This window comes from Podarcis melisellensis (genome assembly GCF_964234715.1).
Source record: "Podarcis melisellensis genome assembly, chromosome: 8".
Lineage (NCBI taxonomy): Eukaryota > Metazoa > Chordata > Lepidosauria > Squamata > Lacertidae > Podarcis > Podarcis melisellensis.
In genome coordinates, this window is record NC_138540.1 from 84,196,285 (window position 1) to 84,210,371 (window position 14,087).

The window sequence follows — 14,087 nt, forward strand, 5'->3', positions numbered from 1 at the left end:
TAGTAAGCGGTCCCTATTTATCTACTTGCACCCGGAGGTGCTTTCGAACTGCTAGGTTGGCAGGCGCTGGGACCGAGCAGCGGGAGCGCACCCCGCCGCAGGGATTCGAACCGCCGACCTTTCAATCGGCAAGTCCTAGGCGCTGAGGCTTTAACCCACAGCGCCACCTGCGTCCTGCAAAAAACTTACAGGGACACTATATCGTATCCAATCCCTACTAAGCATCCCTTCTGATTTCTTCAAAGGGAGGGGTTTCCCCCCTCAATTTTTTTTTAAAATATAAATTTCCAGAAATTCCGCCTATAACTCCAATACATATTTTTTTAAAAAAATATATTTTATATTATCAACTTCCCATCCCATTTTCCATGATGTTTTTCTTATCCTCACCCCCCTTGCTGCACCTGATCTTCCCTTTTTTACATCATAATCATAACACAATAGTCCAGGGGTCAGCAAACTTTTTCAGCAGGGGGCCAGTCCACTGTCTCTCGGAACTTGGGGGGGGGGCGGACTATTTTTTTGGGGGGGATGAACAAATTCCTATGCCCCACAAATAACCCAGAGATGCATTTGAAATAAAAGGACACATTCTACTCATGTAAAAACACCAGGCAGGCCCCACAAATAACCCAGAGGTGCATTTTAAATAAAAGGACACATTCTACATATGTATAAACATGCTGATTCCCGGATCATCCGCGGGCCAGATTGAGAAGGCGATTGGGCCGGATCCGGCCCCTGGGCCTTAGTTTGTCTACCCATGCAATAGTCTCTCATTCTTTCTGTTGCTTGTAGATCAAATCCCACTTGCGGATTCTTCCTATTATATTTCTTAAAATAATCCACAAAAGGTTCAAAAGTCTTCAAAAAAAAAACCCCGTCTCCATTACATTCTCTTATTTTAGCTGTTAACTTTGCTGATTCGACATCGTCCATAACTTTGCTTATCCAGCCTTCCTTTTGCTGGCAGGTTCCATCACGACGAGAATTCACCCATCCCTGTTTCCTTGAAGGGTCCTTTAGATGTTTCCCTTTGGCCCTTTGCTCACCCCACACTTTTCAACATTTCCCTATCTCTTTCCTAGCTGCTGGAAGTCGCTTCTACAAAAGTGCCTTGATTGCGCTAAGAGTGACAAAGGGCTTCAATTCAACGTAACTGTGCAAATCCTAAGTCCCGGTTTGTACCTGAATCTCACCTGCCGAACACTAGTGATGTGGAGCCACCTAAAGAACGTAAGATGAGCCCTGGATCATGCCCAAATCCCTTCTAATCTAGCACTGCTCAAGTTGGCCAACCAGATGTCCACTTCTGTCCACCTTCTAGATGCCCTTTCCTCGTCCTCAGGACTTGGGTGAAACACTGCATGCATCCAAGGCGAAGGGCCAAGCCAGCTTGGGTCTGTCTAGGATTTGAGTGTGCACCTTGAGCTCATAGCTTGCCTTCCCCTTTTAGAGCCTGGGGTTCCAGCCTTAATTTGGGGGACGACCATTCTCTGAAGGACCTGGTTCCATTTGCTTTCTCCATTTTATCATCCAAAGTGGGCCTGAAAGGCCGGATTGTGGGGGGAGCTCTCTCCATTGACCCTTGTTTCCCATCGCCCATTTCTAGAGATCAGGGCTTTCTGTCGGAGACAGTGCAAACCAGCCGTCTCCACTAAAGATACAAAATTCCTCTTTTCTGCCAGTTGCTCTGAGGGGGGGTAAAAACAGAGCGAAGGGCAGCCATAACAAACCTCGCAACAGGCAAAAAAAGGCCTTGTTTATATTCCAGCATGGAGATTCTTGAGAGTCCCATGGACTGCAGGAAGATCAAACCTCTCCATTCTGAAGGAAACCAGCCCTGAGTGCTCACTGGAAGGACAGATCCTGAAGCTGAGGCTCCAAGACTTTGGCCACCTCATGAGAAGAGAAGACTCCCTGGAAAAGACCCTGATGCTGGGAAAGATGGAGGGCAGAAGGAGAAGGGAATGGCAGAGGACAAGATGGTGGGACAGTGTTCTCGAAGCTACCAGCATGAGTTTGACCAAGGCAGTGGAAGACAGGAGTGCCTGGCGTGCTCTGGTCCAGGGGGTCACAAAGAGTCGGACACAACTAAACGACCAAACAACAACAACAATATTCCAGCATCCTATTGCTTCTCACATCGATGAGGGGAATGGATGCTTCCGGAACAGGTGTGGGGAAACTTTGGCCCCTTCCAGGTGTTGCTAAAACTACAACGCCCATCATCCTTGCTCATTGGCCATGCTAGCTAAGGGCTGATGGCGGGTTGAAGTTCAATGTCTGTGGCTCAAAAGTTATCCACTCCTAGAAGCTCAACCCGCCCTGTGTGAACAGAGGAAAAGTCGTGCTGGTTTAGGAGAACATCCTTTTCCCCACAGGGTTGCCAAGTCCAGTGTTTACATCCACATCGTTCCATCCTTGTTTCAGACATTGTGATGTATTGGTATACAGTCATACCTCGGGTTACAGGCACTTCGGGTTGTGTGATTTCGGGTTGCGAACCGCGCCGAACCTGGAAGTACCGGAATGGGTTACTTCTGGGTTTCGGCACATGCGCCGAAGCTCTAAATCGCACTTTGCACATGGGCAGAAGCACCGAATCACGATCTGCATGTGCACAGACACGGCGCTGCGGGTTGCGAACGTGCTTCCCGCACGGATCACGTTCGCAACCTGAGCGTCCACTGTATCACGATGTTTAGCTAGTGATATATCATGATGCTGAAAACCAGATATGGAAGTGACAGGGAGCTTTGATGCAAAAACTGGGATGGGGTGGGCTACCTGCTTCGCAAGGGTTCATCTGTTATGTTCTGGCTTCTGCGTGGTATTCTTTTTAACATGAAAGGGGAGGGTTCCCATACCTTAATCCTCCAGCTCGAGAGCCAGTGTGGTGTAGTGGTTAAGAGCGGTAATCTCGTAATCTGGAGAACTGGGTTCGAGTCTCCGCTCCTCCACATGCAGCTGCTGGGTGACCTTGGGCCAGTCACACTTCTCTGAAGTCTCTCAGCCCCACTCATCTCACAGAGTGTTTGTTGTGGGGGAGGAAGGGAAAGGAGAATGTTAGCTGCTTTGAGACTCCTTAAAGGGAGTGAAAGGCGGGATATCAAATCCAAACTCTTCTTCTCTTCTTCACACGCAGTGTTTTCCTCACTTTGATTAATCATGATCAGGACTTTGTGCATTCTACTATGTGGGGGTGGGGGTGGGAAAACATCTACATCCAGGAAAAAAATGCATCTACCCCCTCTCCACAGGGATGCGGGTGGCGCTGTGGGTTAAACCACAGAGCCTAGGACTTGCCGACCAGAAGGTCAGAGGTTCGAATCCCCGTGACGGGGTGAGCTCCCGTTGTTCGGTCCCAGCTCCTGTCAACATAGCAGTTCAAAAGCACGTCAAAGTGCAAGTAGATAAATAGGTACCACTCCAGCAGGAAGGTAAATGGCGTTTCCGTGCGCTGCTCTGGTTTGCCAGAAGCGGCTTAGTCATGCTGGCCACATGACCCGGAAGCTCTACGCCGGCTCCCTCGGCCAATAAAGCGAGATGAGCACCGCAACCCCAGAGTCGGTCATGACTGGACCTAATGGTCAGGGGTCCCTTTACTTTACCTTTACCCCCACCCCACCCCAAAAAGAGAGGGTGAATGTGATTTGTGAATGCCAAGCGCATCTGTAATACCAAATCCCTTTCACTTAATTTCAACAGTGTCTGCAGATGCCAGGGTGCAAAATCCAGCCCTATATAGGAAGGTTTGAGAATGGGAAAAAATTCTGTAAATTTCATGAATTCTGTGAAAGGAAAGGGAGTACACGTTTTTGTTCTCCCCAACCTTGAAAAGAAGAAGTTTCTACTCCCCGCGATGGCTTAAAAGTGTACAATTAATGCCTATTGAGATCTGAGAAGACAATATGTAGACAAAGTAGGAGTTTTCACTGGTTAGTGGATATGAGGCATTGATGCCTTGCACAGTCCACACAGATAAGTGGAAGCATTAATTTTTTGCAGAGTAAAGGAAATATAGATCCCAGTTTTCAGAAATTACTCAGGTCACAGAGGTTTCCAAAGCACGTTAGAACATTCAGCTGCAATTATTTAAGGATTCCCCATTTTCAACTGATGATCTTCCCCAAAAGTCTTGCTATCTAACCCAGTTAGATTCCATGTTTGTGCACAGATAATATTTTATTAACAAAATACCTAGAGATTTATGCACAGACCTAGAGGTATATTTACAAGGCAATATGCCTCAGTGGCCTAAGCAGGACCTGCTTCCAAGTACTGTAAACTTTCCAAGTTACGGTCAGGCTGTTGTTGCCTGAACTCTTGCAGGGAACGGCTTGAAGAAATTTCAACAGTTTGATGCAAGGACAAAACTGAGAAAGGCAATGATTTGATGCAAGAACAATAAAAAACTTGTTTATTAAACAGTCTCAAACGTCACCGGAACAAAACATAATAAACTTCTGCAATGCAAACACCACCACCCACAAGAACAAATATAGATATAAATACTTTTCTTTTTAAAATATATATAAAAATATTTCTTTTCAAAGCATATAAACTTTTCTCACATATACAAAACACACATGATATAAGAAACAAAATGGCAACTTTTGGGGTTTGTTTTAGGATTCTTTGGGGGGGGGGAAATAGCTGCTTCCCTCATGCAACAAGTGGCCCTGAAAAGATTTAAGACAATAGCAGACATTTAAAAAAGCAAGAAGCAAAAGTGTTATAAACTCACAGATTTTGGGAAACAAACTAGGCTGATTTCCGTTCTTCAAACTGAAAAGCAGGGTGTATTTTCATGATATCCCGTATGTGTCCCAATGTCTTTTAAAAAAGATGACTTGTTGCAGCATTCCTGGCGTAGAAAGCAAATAATACAAAACAAATGTATTTTGAAAGGGGAGGTTGGGTAGGGGCAAACGAAGCTGGCTTTTTGGAATTGCCGGTGTCAAAAATGTTGCCTGGCGATGCGTTCCGTCTTATCTCTGGTTCTTAGCTACAGTAGTTGTGGGTTGGTGGTTCTTCGTTCCTGGGCACGGAGGTCCCTCACTTCATCGCTTCACCTTGCGCCCGGCCGAGTTGCGTCCGCACTTGCGATACAGCGACTGCTTCTCCTGGTTGAGCGGGCAATATTTGAGCGTGTGGGCCTTGCCGGCCGTGGCGCCGCAGAGCGGGCAGGTGTAGTTGCGAAGGATGGGGCAGGCCACCACCCCGTCGGCCCGTTTCAGCGGGTGGGAAGTGTAGACGTTCTTGGACTCTCCGTTGTGCTTGCAAAAGTTGCAGATCATCCCCTTGGCGGCTTGTTGGGGGGTCTGCGACGCCTCGCCGTTCGCTCCACCCTCCGAGCCGCTGCTCCCGCTGCTGATGGCCCACCGAGCCAGGACCCCCAAAGGGTCTTCAAGGGGTCCCAAAGGCACATCACTGCAGTCAAGGGGGTCCCAGACCGGAAAACCAGCTTGCCCCTTCTTCCGGTCCTCGATGATCTCCATGATGACCTTCGACAGGTTGAGATAGTCTTTAAACCTGTCGAAATACTGGCCCCCGGTCAAGGCAGGGGGATAAGAGGGAACGGAGAAGGATGAAAGCATGGCCAGCGCTACACATGCACAACTCTCTTAAGTGATGTGGAACTGACACCCAAAATGCTGTTTAGACAATGTTAATATTGGGGAGGTGGAGTTTGCAATTTAAAGGGCCAGGGGTATGAAAATATTCATCCCCACCTCCCCACACGTCCCCGCCATGTCCTGAATTTAACCTTTATACGTCTAGACATGCAAGGTTTTCTGCAAAGAACTCATGGCTTGACCAAGCACACACACACACACACACACAGAAAGAGAGAGAGAACTGCCCTATGTTTTAGGCACAAAATTCGCCTGAAAACGTCCAGAGCTGGTTCTGCAAGCACAACTGAAAGCTCCTTTTGTGACATGGGGCACCCTAGACTCAGCCGCATTCCCCTCTCGGATAAAAGACCGGTTTTAGGAAAACCAAGTGGCGCTTCTTGCAGAAAGACACTGGACTTTGGAAACTTTCCTGCAAAACAAAAGAATTGGTAAAGAAAAAGGAAGAAAAAAAGGAGCGTTGAAAGGGAACACCAAGAGGGTGAAATCTCTCCAGGATGCTTAGGGGGTTATTCAAAACTATAATAATAGAAGCAGAGCTAGGATATATACCAGAGGTTTACTACAAGGGAAAGAAGATGTTGACATGGTTAACTAGCAAGAGTCAAAGAAGCTACAAGAAGCAACAAGGCTTCCTTCAGAAAACGGAAGACTTGCTGAAATTTGGACAAATAGGAACCTAAAAATCTGGCCAAAGAAATATTAGCAGAGCGTAAAGGGCTTGAAAAATAAAAACAATCGAGGGACACATCGTTAAAATGTTAATACCAACATGTTCAAAAGTCTTTAAATGCCTCAGAAGTCGGGAAACAGCTTGACTGTTAGGATGACAGGAGACTTAAAGGTGTGCTAAAGGAGGAGAAGGAGATTGCAGAAAAGGAGAATCCTTTGCCTTTTGTCTTTTGGCAGAAAACGTAGACGAGATCCCTGTGCCCAAACTGACTTTTCAAAGAGGGGACTCTGAAGAATGAGGCAAATACTGCTGGCAAGAGATGGAATTCTAGGCCGCAATTACAAATTAAAAAGGGAACAAAGGACCAGGTCTAGGCTGTATCCTGCCCCCTCCAGTTTGTCAAAGAAATCAAATGCCAAATTGCTGGCGTACAAAAATATGTAACCGGTCCTAAGAGTGACCTCTGCTCCAGAGGACTAGAAAGTGACCATGGGGAGGGAGGGATCCGGGGAGATCCAGTTAGCCGAAGGTGCATTACATTTGTAAACGGGTGGAAAGCGTTATGAAGAATAAGATCGCCAAGCATATGGAAGAAAACGAAGAATTTGCTGAAGAAGAATCAGCAAGGCTTCTGCAAAGGCGAGTCCTGTCTCACTAACCTTTTGAACGATAGGACACAGGTGGCACTGTGGGTTAAACCACGGAGCCTAGGACTTGCCGATCAGAAGGTCGGCGGTTCGAATCCCCGTGACGGAGTGAGCTCCCGTTGCTCAGTCCCTGCTCCTGCCAACCTAGCAGTTCGAAAGCACGTCCAAGTGCAAGTAGATAAATAGGTACCGCTCTGGCGGGAAGGTAAATGGCGTTTCCATGCGCTGCTCTGGTTCGCCAGAAGCGGTTTTGTCATGTTGGCCACATGACCCAGAAGCTGTACGCCGGCTCCCTTGGCCAATAAAGCGAGATGAGCGCCGCAACCCCAGAGTCAGTCACGACTGGACCTAATGGTCAGGGGTCCCTTTACCTTTAAGGGGGGCTGGCTTCAGGCACCAGGCCGCTGGCAGGCCAACTCTGTGTTATGTCTGCAAACGTGACGTGAACACTAGCAACATCAACCCCGCCACGTGGGAATCTTTTGCAGACGGCGGCAGTGCCTGGAGACAGACAGTCAGGCTGTGCATCCGCAGCAGTGAGCAGAGGAGGAATGACCGCTGGGAGAAGCGCAGAGTCAAAACGCCATGGGGCATCTTCAGCAGCACAAACAGATGCCTTCTTCTGCCCCAGCTGCAACGAAACATGTCTATCCTCTATCAGTCTCAACAGCCCCACAGCAGGTGCTGCAACCTTCCAGCGGTTTGACCTCAATCCCAAAGGCACACTCCTCTATTTCCTCCCCGAGACAGACGGACGCCAGCGACAACTCCCAACGGTGCTAGCTAGTTTCTAAATCAGCCTTTCTCAACCTGTGGGTTCCCAGGTGTTGTTGAACTACAACTCCCATCACCCCTAGCTAGCAAGGCAAGAGCTCAGGGACGATGGGAGCTGTAGTCCAACAACATCTGGGGACCCACAGGTTGAGAACCGCTGTTCTAAATGGACACGGGTGGCGCTGTGGGCTAAACCACAGAGCCTAGGACTTGGCGATCAGAAGGTTGGTGGTTCGAATCCCCGCACTGGTGTGAGCTCCCGTTGCTCGGTCACTGCTCCTGCCCACCTAGCAGTTCGAAAGCACGCCAAAGTGCAAGTAGATAAATAGGTACCACTCTGGCGGGAAGGTACCACTCTGGCGTTTCCATGCGCTGCTCTGGTTCGCCAGAAGTGGCTTAGTCATGCTGGCCACATGACCCGGAAGCTGTACGCCGGCTCCCTCGGCCAATAAAGCGAGATGAGCGCCGCAACCCCAGAGTCGGCCACGACTGGACCTCATGGTCAGGGGTCTCTTTACCTTTACAACCTGAGCATAGGGTGGAGGGGCTGACAGCATTAACACCCCAAGAGGTCCTTTTTTCCCTGCCCTGAAACAGACATCAACCATTGCTCCAACTCTACCGCTTGCCACCCATTTTGCATCTAGCACGGAGGTCCCTGATCCTTTGTTGTCTTAATGGCACATCACTCCCGGCGATTGCCTCAACACCAGAGGCCAGGCTGGCTTCATTAGCAATTAACACTTCTAATTGGCTTTTAACACTTGCTGAGTACAGAGGCTGGGAATGTCTGCAGCACAAACGCCAAACCTTGATTAAATTCCAACACTTGCAGGATCCAGGTGTCTGGCACCCACAAACTAACAGCTCTCATTACAGTAAGCCCACTATTTGCATGCATTTAACTTGCCTGCATTCAGCTTTAGGTGCTTGGCAATTTTTTAAAAATTAAAAAAATTAAACCCACCATTGAACTCAGTGCATTTTGACTATGTGTGATTTTTGGCTTTAGGCACCATCCTTACGACTGTAACCCCCATGTATGTTTCCCTACTGTATACAAATCAATGGGGTTGCACCCATACTCGAAGTATTATGTACAGTTCTGGGTTGGCGCATGCCAATAAGAATACTGCAGAACCGGAAAAGGGCAACCAAAATGGTCAAAGGCCTGGAAACGATGCCTTATGAGGAACGGCTAAGGGAACTGGGCATGTTTAGCCTGGAGAAGAGGAGGTTAAGGGCTGATATGATAGCCATGTTTAAATATATAAAAGGATGTCACATAGAGGAGGGAGAAAGGTTGTTTTCTGCTGCTCCAGAGAAGCGGACACGGAGCAATGGATCCAAACTACAAGAAAGAAGATTCCACCTAAACATTAGGAAGAACTTCCTGACAGTAAGAGCTGTTTGACAGTGGAATTTGCTGCCAAGGATCAAAGCAAGTGGAGTCTCCTTCTTGGGAGGTCTTTAAGCAGAGGCTTGACAACCATATGTCAGGAGTGCTCTGATGGGGTTTCCTGCTTGGCAGGGGGTTGGACTCAATGGCCCTTGTGGTCTCTTCCAACTCTATGATTCTATGATTCTATGTGTGCTGTGGAAGAAAAGTGGCTGGAGCCACTTTCCCCCAAGGAAAAGTTGCCGCATTTCGGGCGTTTTGATGAGCTATGCAGAACCGACCAAATTGACATACACCGTATTTTTTGCTCTATAAGACTCACTTTTTCCCTCCTAAAAAGCAAGAGGGATTGCTGCTTTCACTGCCCTCTTGCTGTTCTGGCTTCTGAGATTCGGGGGGGGGGGGGAATTCTTGTTTTCCTCCTCCAAAAACTAGGTGCGTCTTGTGGTCTGGTGCGTCTTATAGAGCGAAAAATACGGTGAACTGCGGGACAAGGAGAACTGTGACTTTAAGGTAGAATGGGAGCTTTTTACAAATTATTTAAAAACACAACAAAAGGAAATGGACTCCTTGGCAGGTTTTGAATAAACATACACAAATTTATTGGTTGATAACATCATAGATAGATAAGGTAAGGATATATATAATTTTATAACATGCAGAGAATAATATGTACAGAGAAATCAGAGAGAGGAGCTGAGGGAAGTCCTAGAGGGGAGAGGGGGATGGAGGAGTGGAAGGGGGGAAACTATGTTTGTGATTATACGGTGAAATATACTCAGAGTCGAGAGTGGATTTCATGCTCTTTATTCAGCTCATAGTGGTGAGGAGGAAATGGAAGTTTCCCCAAAGTATCTGCTTTATATACATTATTTACACAATGGGCTGCACGTGATTGGCTAATTCCAGAATTCTCCTGTAGGCCAATCAGGTTGTGGATTCACTTCCATCTGGAGCTGGATTGGGTGGTTCCTGCAGACCAATCAGACTGCTGCATTTTTCTAAAACCAATCAGACTGCTGCATTCTGAATCCTATTGTTCTAGGACCAATCAGACTGCTGCTTTTTGGCTCCTATTCAACTCAGTACATAACATACGGTTTGACAATTTGTTATGTTGAAATCGGTTAATGAAAACTTTTTTTAATAAAAAAGAGAAAGCGGCGGGAGGAAGCCCGATAGGAATTTATAAGACAATATACAGCAGGGTGGAAAAGTTTTCCTCCCCTCCTTATAACACTAAGGGGACATCCAGCAAAGATTCGGGACAGATAAACAAAAGTCCTTCGTCACAGCTAATCTGTGGAACTCACTCCCACAAAAGGAAGTCACTGCCACCAAGTTGGAAGGCTGTTGAAAGAGGGCTGGAGAAATCCGCTATCAAAGGTTACTTATCACAGGGCTCGGCTCTGCCTCCAAAGTCAGAGGCAGCGTCGCTTCTGAGTCCCAATGGCTGGAAGCTGCAAGAGGGGAGAAGACTCTTGTGCTCGGATCCTGATCATGGGTTTCCTATGGTGGCTGCATACTGTTGTTGTTGTTTAGTCGTGTCCGACTCTTCGTGACCCCCTGGACCAGAGCACGCCAGGCACTGCCTCCCGCAGTTTGGTCAGACTCATGCTGGTAGCTTCGAGAACACTGTCCAACCATCTCGTCCTCCGTCGTCCCCTTCTCCTTGTGCCCTCCATCTTTCCCAACATCAGGGTCTATTCCAGTGAGTCTTCTCTTCTGATGAGGTGGCCAAAGTATTGGAGCCTCAGCTTCAGGATCTGTCCTTCCAGTGAGCACTCAGGGCTGATTTCCTTCAGAATGGATCGGTTTGATCTTCTTGCAGTCCATGGGCCTCTCAAGAGTCTCCTCCAGCACCATAATTCAAAAGCATCCATTCTTCCGCGATCAGCCTTCTTTATGGTCCAGCTCTCACTTCCGTACATCACTACTGGGAAAACCACAGCTTTTACTATACGGACCTTTGTTGGCAAGGTGATGTCTCTGCTTTTTAAGATGCTGTCCAGGTTTGCCATCGCCTTTCTCCCAAGAAGCAGGCGTCTTTTAATTTCGTGGCTGCTGTCACCATCTGCAGTGATCATGGAGCCCAAGAAGGTAAAATCTCTCACTGCCTCCATTTCTTCTATTTGCCAGGAGGTGATGGGCCCAGCGGCCATGATCTTCGTTTTTTTGATGTTGAGCTTCAGACCATATTTTGCGCTCTCCTCTTTCACCCTCAATAAAAGGTTCTTTAATTCCTCCTCACTTTCTGCCGTCAAGGTTGTGTCATCTGCATATCTGAGGTTGTTGATATTTCTTCCGGCAATCTTAATTCTGGCATGGGAAATACCTGTGGCTTGTGTTTCAGGACCAAAAGCGGGTTATGGTGCTTGCAAGCGTCCCATGGAGGCAATGCTGGTCCCCCTTTGGCCCTGATCCAGCAGCCAAATTCTTCCAGATGTTCATCTGTCAAACACTGAGCCTGGCAAAAGATTGGTTGCGAACTGCACCATCCGTTCAAAGCCCCTGGCTTCCCTTCCTAATCTTCTCTCTCTTTCTCTTTTGCATTTAATCATTTTTCTCGATACTTGTCGAAAGATATACAAAAGTTCATACCCCAATACAAAGTATCCTTTTTTTCATATAATACAGTGATATAAAAGGGATGTCTAATCTGGAAGGGAATTTGTCGATAATCCTTTTAAAGCCGTCTAGGCATAGGCGCCGACTCCATGGGGCTCTGCCCCCCCAATAATTTAAGAAAATTATTAGTTATATTATGCTTTGTAAAATCACAAAATTATGTTGGTATTTTTTTATTTTCCTTGTTTGACGATAGTTACCTTTTAAAATACGTTCAGTAATGAGTTAAAACAAAGCCACTCCCGATCTAGAGAGGGGGTGGGGTTGCGGGCTCTCGACCCATCAACAATCTCGCGGGGCTGGCGAGAAGCGGGGATTTCCCCTAGCTCATTAATATTCACCGCCCACGGCGGCAGCCAATCGGCTGCCGCAAAGGGCGGGCCCTCACAGGTTCACTTAAGGTCGGGGCAGCCCGGGGATCGCCCCTTTCGTTCCCCCAGCAGCTGCGGTTTGGAGGTCTTGGGCCCCCCCAATATTTTTTATAAGTCGGTATGGGCCCCCGCCCCCCCAATATTTTTTATAAGTCGGCGCCCCTGCGTCTAGGAAGTTGCTGGCCTATTGCATGCCACTGAAATCTCTGTGCGGTCCGAGATTCCAGGGGTGATGGACCTTGAGGCGCTCCAGTATTGCTGAACTTCAACTCCCATCAGCCCCAGCAATAAAAGGACCATGACTAGGAACGAACTCATACCGTATTGACCCGAATATAAGCCGCACTCCCCCCCCCCCAATTTGGGCCGTGAAAAGTTAAAGTACGGCTTATATTTGCAGCCTTCCCCGGAAGCAGCGTGGGGCAGCGGTGTGTTGCTTGCCTGCCACTCCCAAGCCTCCCCCAGTTGCCTTAGGAAGGGGGAAGGGGGGGAGGCCGCTGGCAAAGCGGCGCCCCCCCCCCGAGCAGCCAAGCAGCATGGGGCAATGATGCACAGCCTCCTCACAAGCCTTCCCTGGCGCCGGCTTGGGGAGGTTGCGCTGGGAATGCCATGAGGCAGAAGTGCCGGGAGGCGGGCCACACCCACAAGCAAGCCTTGAATTTTAAAGGTGCAGTTTATTTGCAGGTGTGTCTTATATTCGGGCCAATACGGTATAAAGCTGTGCAGTGGCGTAGCGTGGGGGTGCAGGGGGGGCCGGCCGCACCGGGCGCAACATCTGGGGGTTAGAGTAAGGGGGCGCAAATCCACGGGTTAGGGGGTGCAAATTACTTGCCTTGCCCCGGGTGCTGACAAGCCACGCTACGCCACTGAAGCTGTGAAAATCCTTCTTTAAAAAAAATCTTTTTTAAAAAAAATGCATTGAATTTGCCATTAGCTCACCAGCGCCATGTAGTGTCACATTTGTATAATGCACTTAAAACGTTATATTTGCAGCTGTATAGCTGTGTCCATGAATGGCTTTAAATTAGGGTTAAGTCAAACTCACAGAGGATATGACCAGCTATGCTCTATCTCAGGGTCAGCAAACTTTTTCAGCAGGGGGCCGGTCCACGGTCCCTCAGACCTTGGGGGGGCGGATTATTTTTTTTGGGGGGGTGAACGAATTCCTATGCCCCACAAATAACACAGAGATGCATTTTAAATAAAAGGACACATTCTACTCATGTAAAAACATGATTCCCGGACCGTCCATGGGCCGGATTGAGAAGGCGATTGGGCCAGATCCGGCCCCCGATCCTTAGTTTGCCTACTCATGCTCTATCTCCACTGTCAAACAGCAACAGACCTCCTAGTGTCCCTATTTTCCATTTACAGAAGCCGCCCCGGTTTCTGAATTGATCCCAGAATGTCCTGCTTTTCTTTGTTGTTCTTTAGTCGTTTAGTCGTGTCTGACTCTTTGTGACCCCCTGGACCAGAGCACGCCAGGCACTCCTGTCTTCCCCAGCCTCCTGCAGTTTGGTCAAACTCATGCTAGTAGCTTCGAGAACACTGTCCAACCATCTCGTCCTCTGTCGTCCCCTTCTCCTTGTGCCCTCCATCTTTCCCAGCATCAGGGTCTTTTCCAGGGAGTCTTCTCTTCTCATGAGGTGGCCAAAGTCTTGGAGCCTCAGCTTCAGGATCTGTCCTTCCAGTGAGCACTCAGGGCTGATTTCCTTCAGAATGGAGAGGTTTGATCTTCTTGCAGTCCATGGGACTCTCAAGAGTCTCCTCCAGCACCAGAATTCAAAAGCATCAATTCTTCGGCGATCAGCCTTCTTTATGGTCCAGCTCTCACTTCCATACATCACTGCTGGGAAAACCATAGCTTTAACTATACGGACCTTTGTTGGCAAGGTGATGTCTCTGCTTTTTAAGATGCTGTCTAGGTTTGTCATTGCTTTTCTCCCAAGAAGC

At 48.1% G+C, this 14,087-nt stretch overlaps 1 protein-coding gene and 1 long non-coding RNA gene across 2 annotated transcripts in view; both read right to left on the bottom strand.

Annotated features, from left to right (window-relative positions):
* LOC309376268 overlaps positions 1–14,087 on the bottom strand; it is a 192,069-nt gene that overhangs the window by 45,803 nt on the left and 132,179 nt on the right. The gene's annotated exons all lie outside the window — the stretch shown is intronic.
* Positions 4,954–7,144, bottom strand: NANOS2 (nanos C2HC-type zinc finger 2). The gene is made up of 2 exons (XM_081923327.1): positions 6,864–7,144; positions 4,954–6,776 (listed from the first exon to the last, which is right to left on the bottom strand). The coding sequence occupies exon 2, from the start codon at positions 5,601–5,603 to the stop codon at positions 5,067–5,069; it is 537 nt and encodes a 178-aa protein (XP_081779453.1). The 5' UTR covers positions 5,604–6,776; positions 6,864–7,144; the 3' UTR covers positions 4,954–5,066.

Coding starts and splice junctions, on each gene's coding strand:
- NANOS2 (XM_081923327.1), bottom strand. CDS start 5,603: ATGCTTTCATCCTTCTCCGTTCCCTCTTATCCCCCTGCCTTGACCGGG.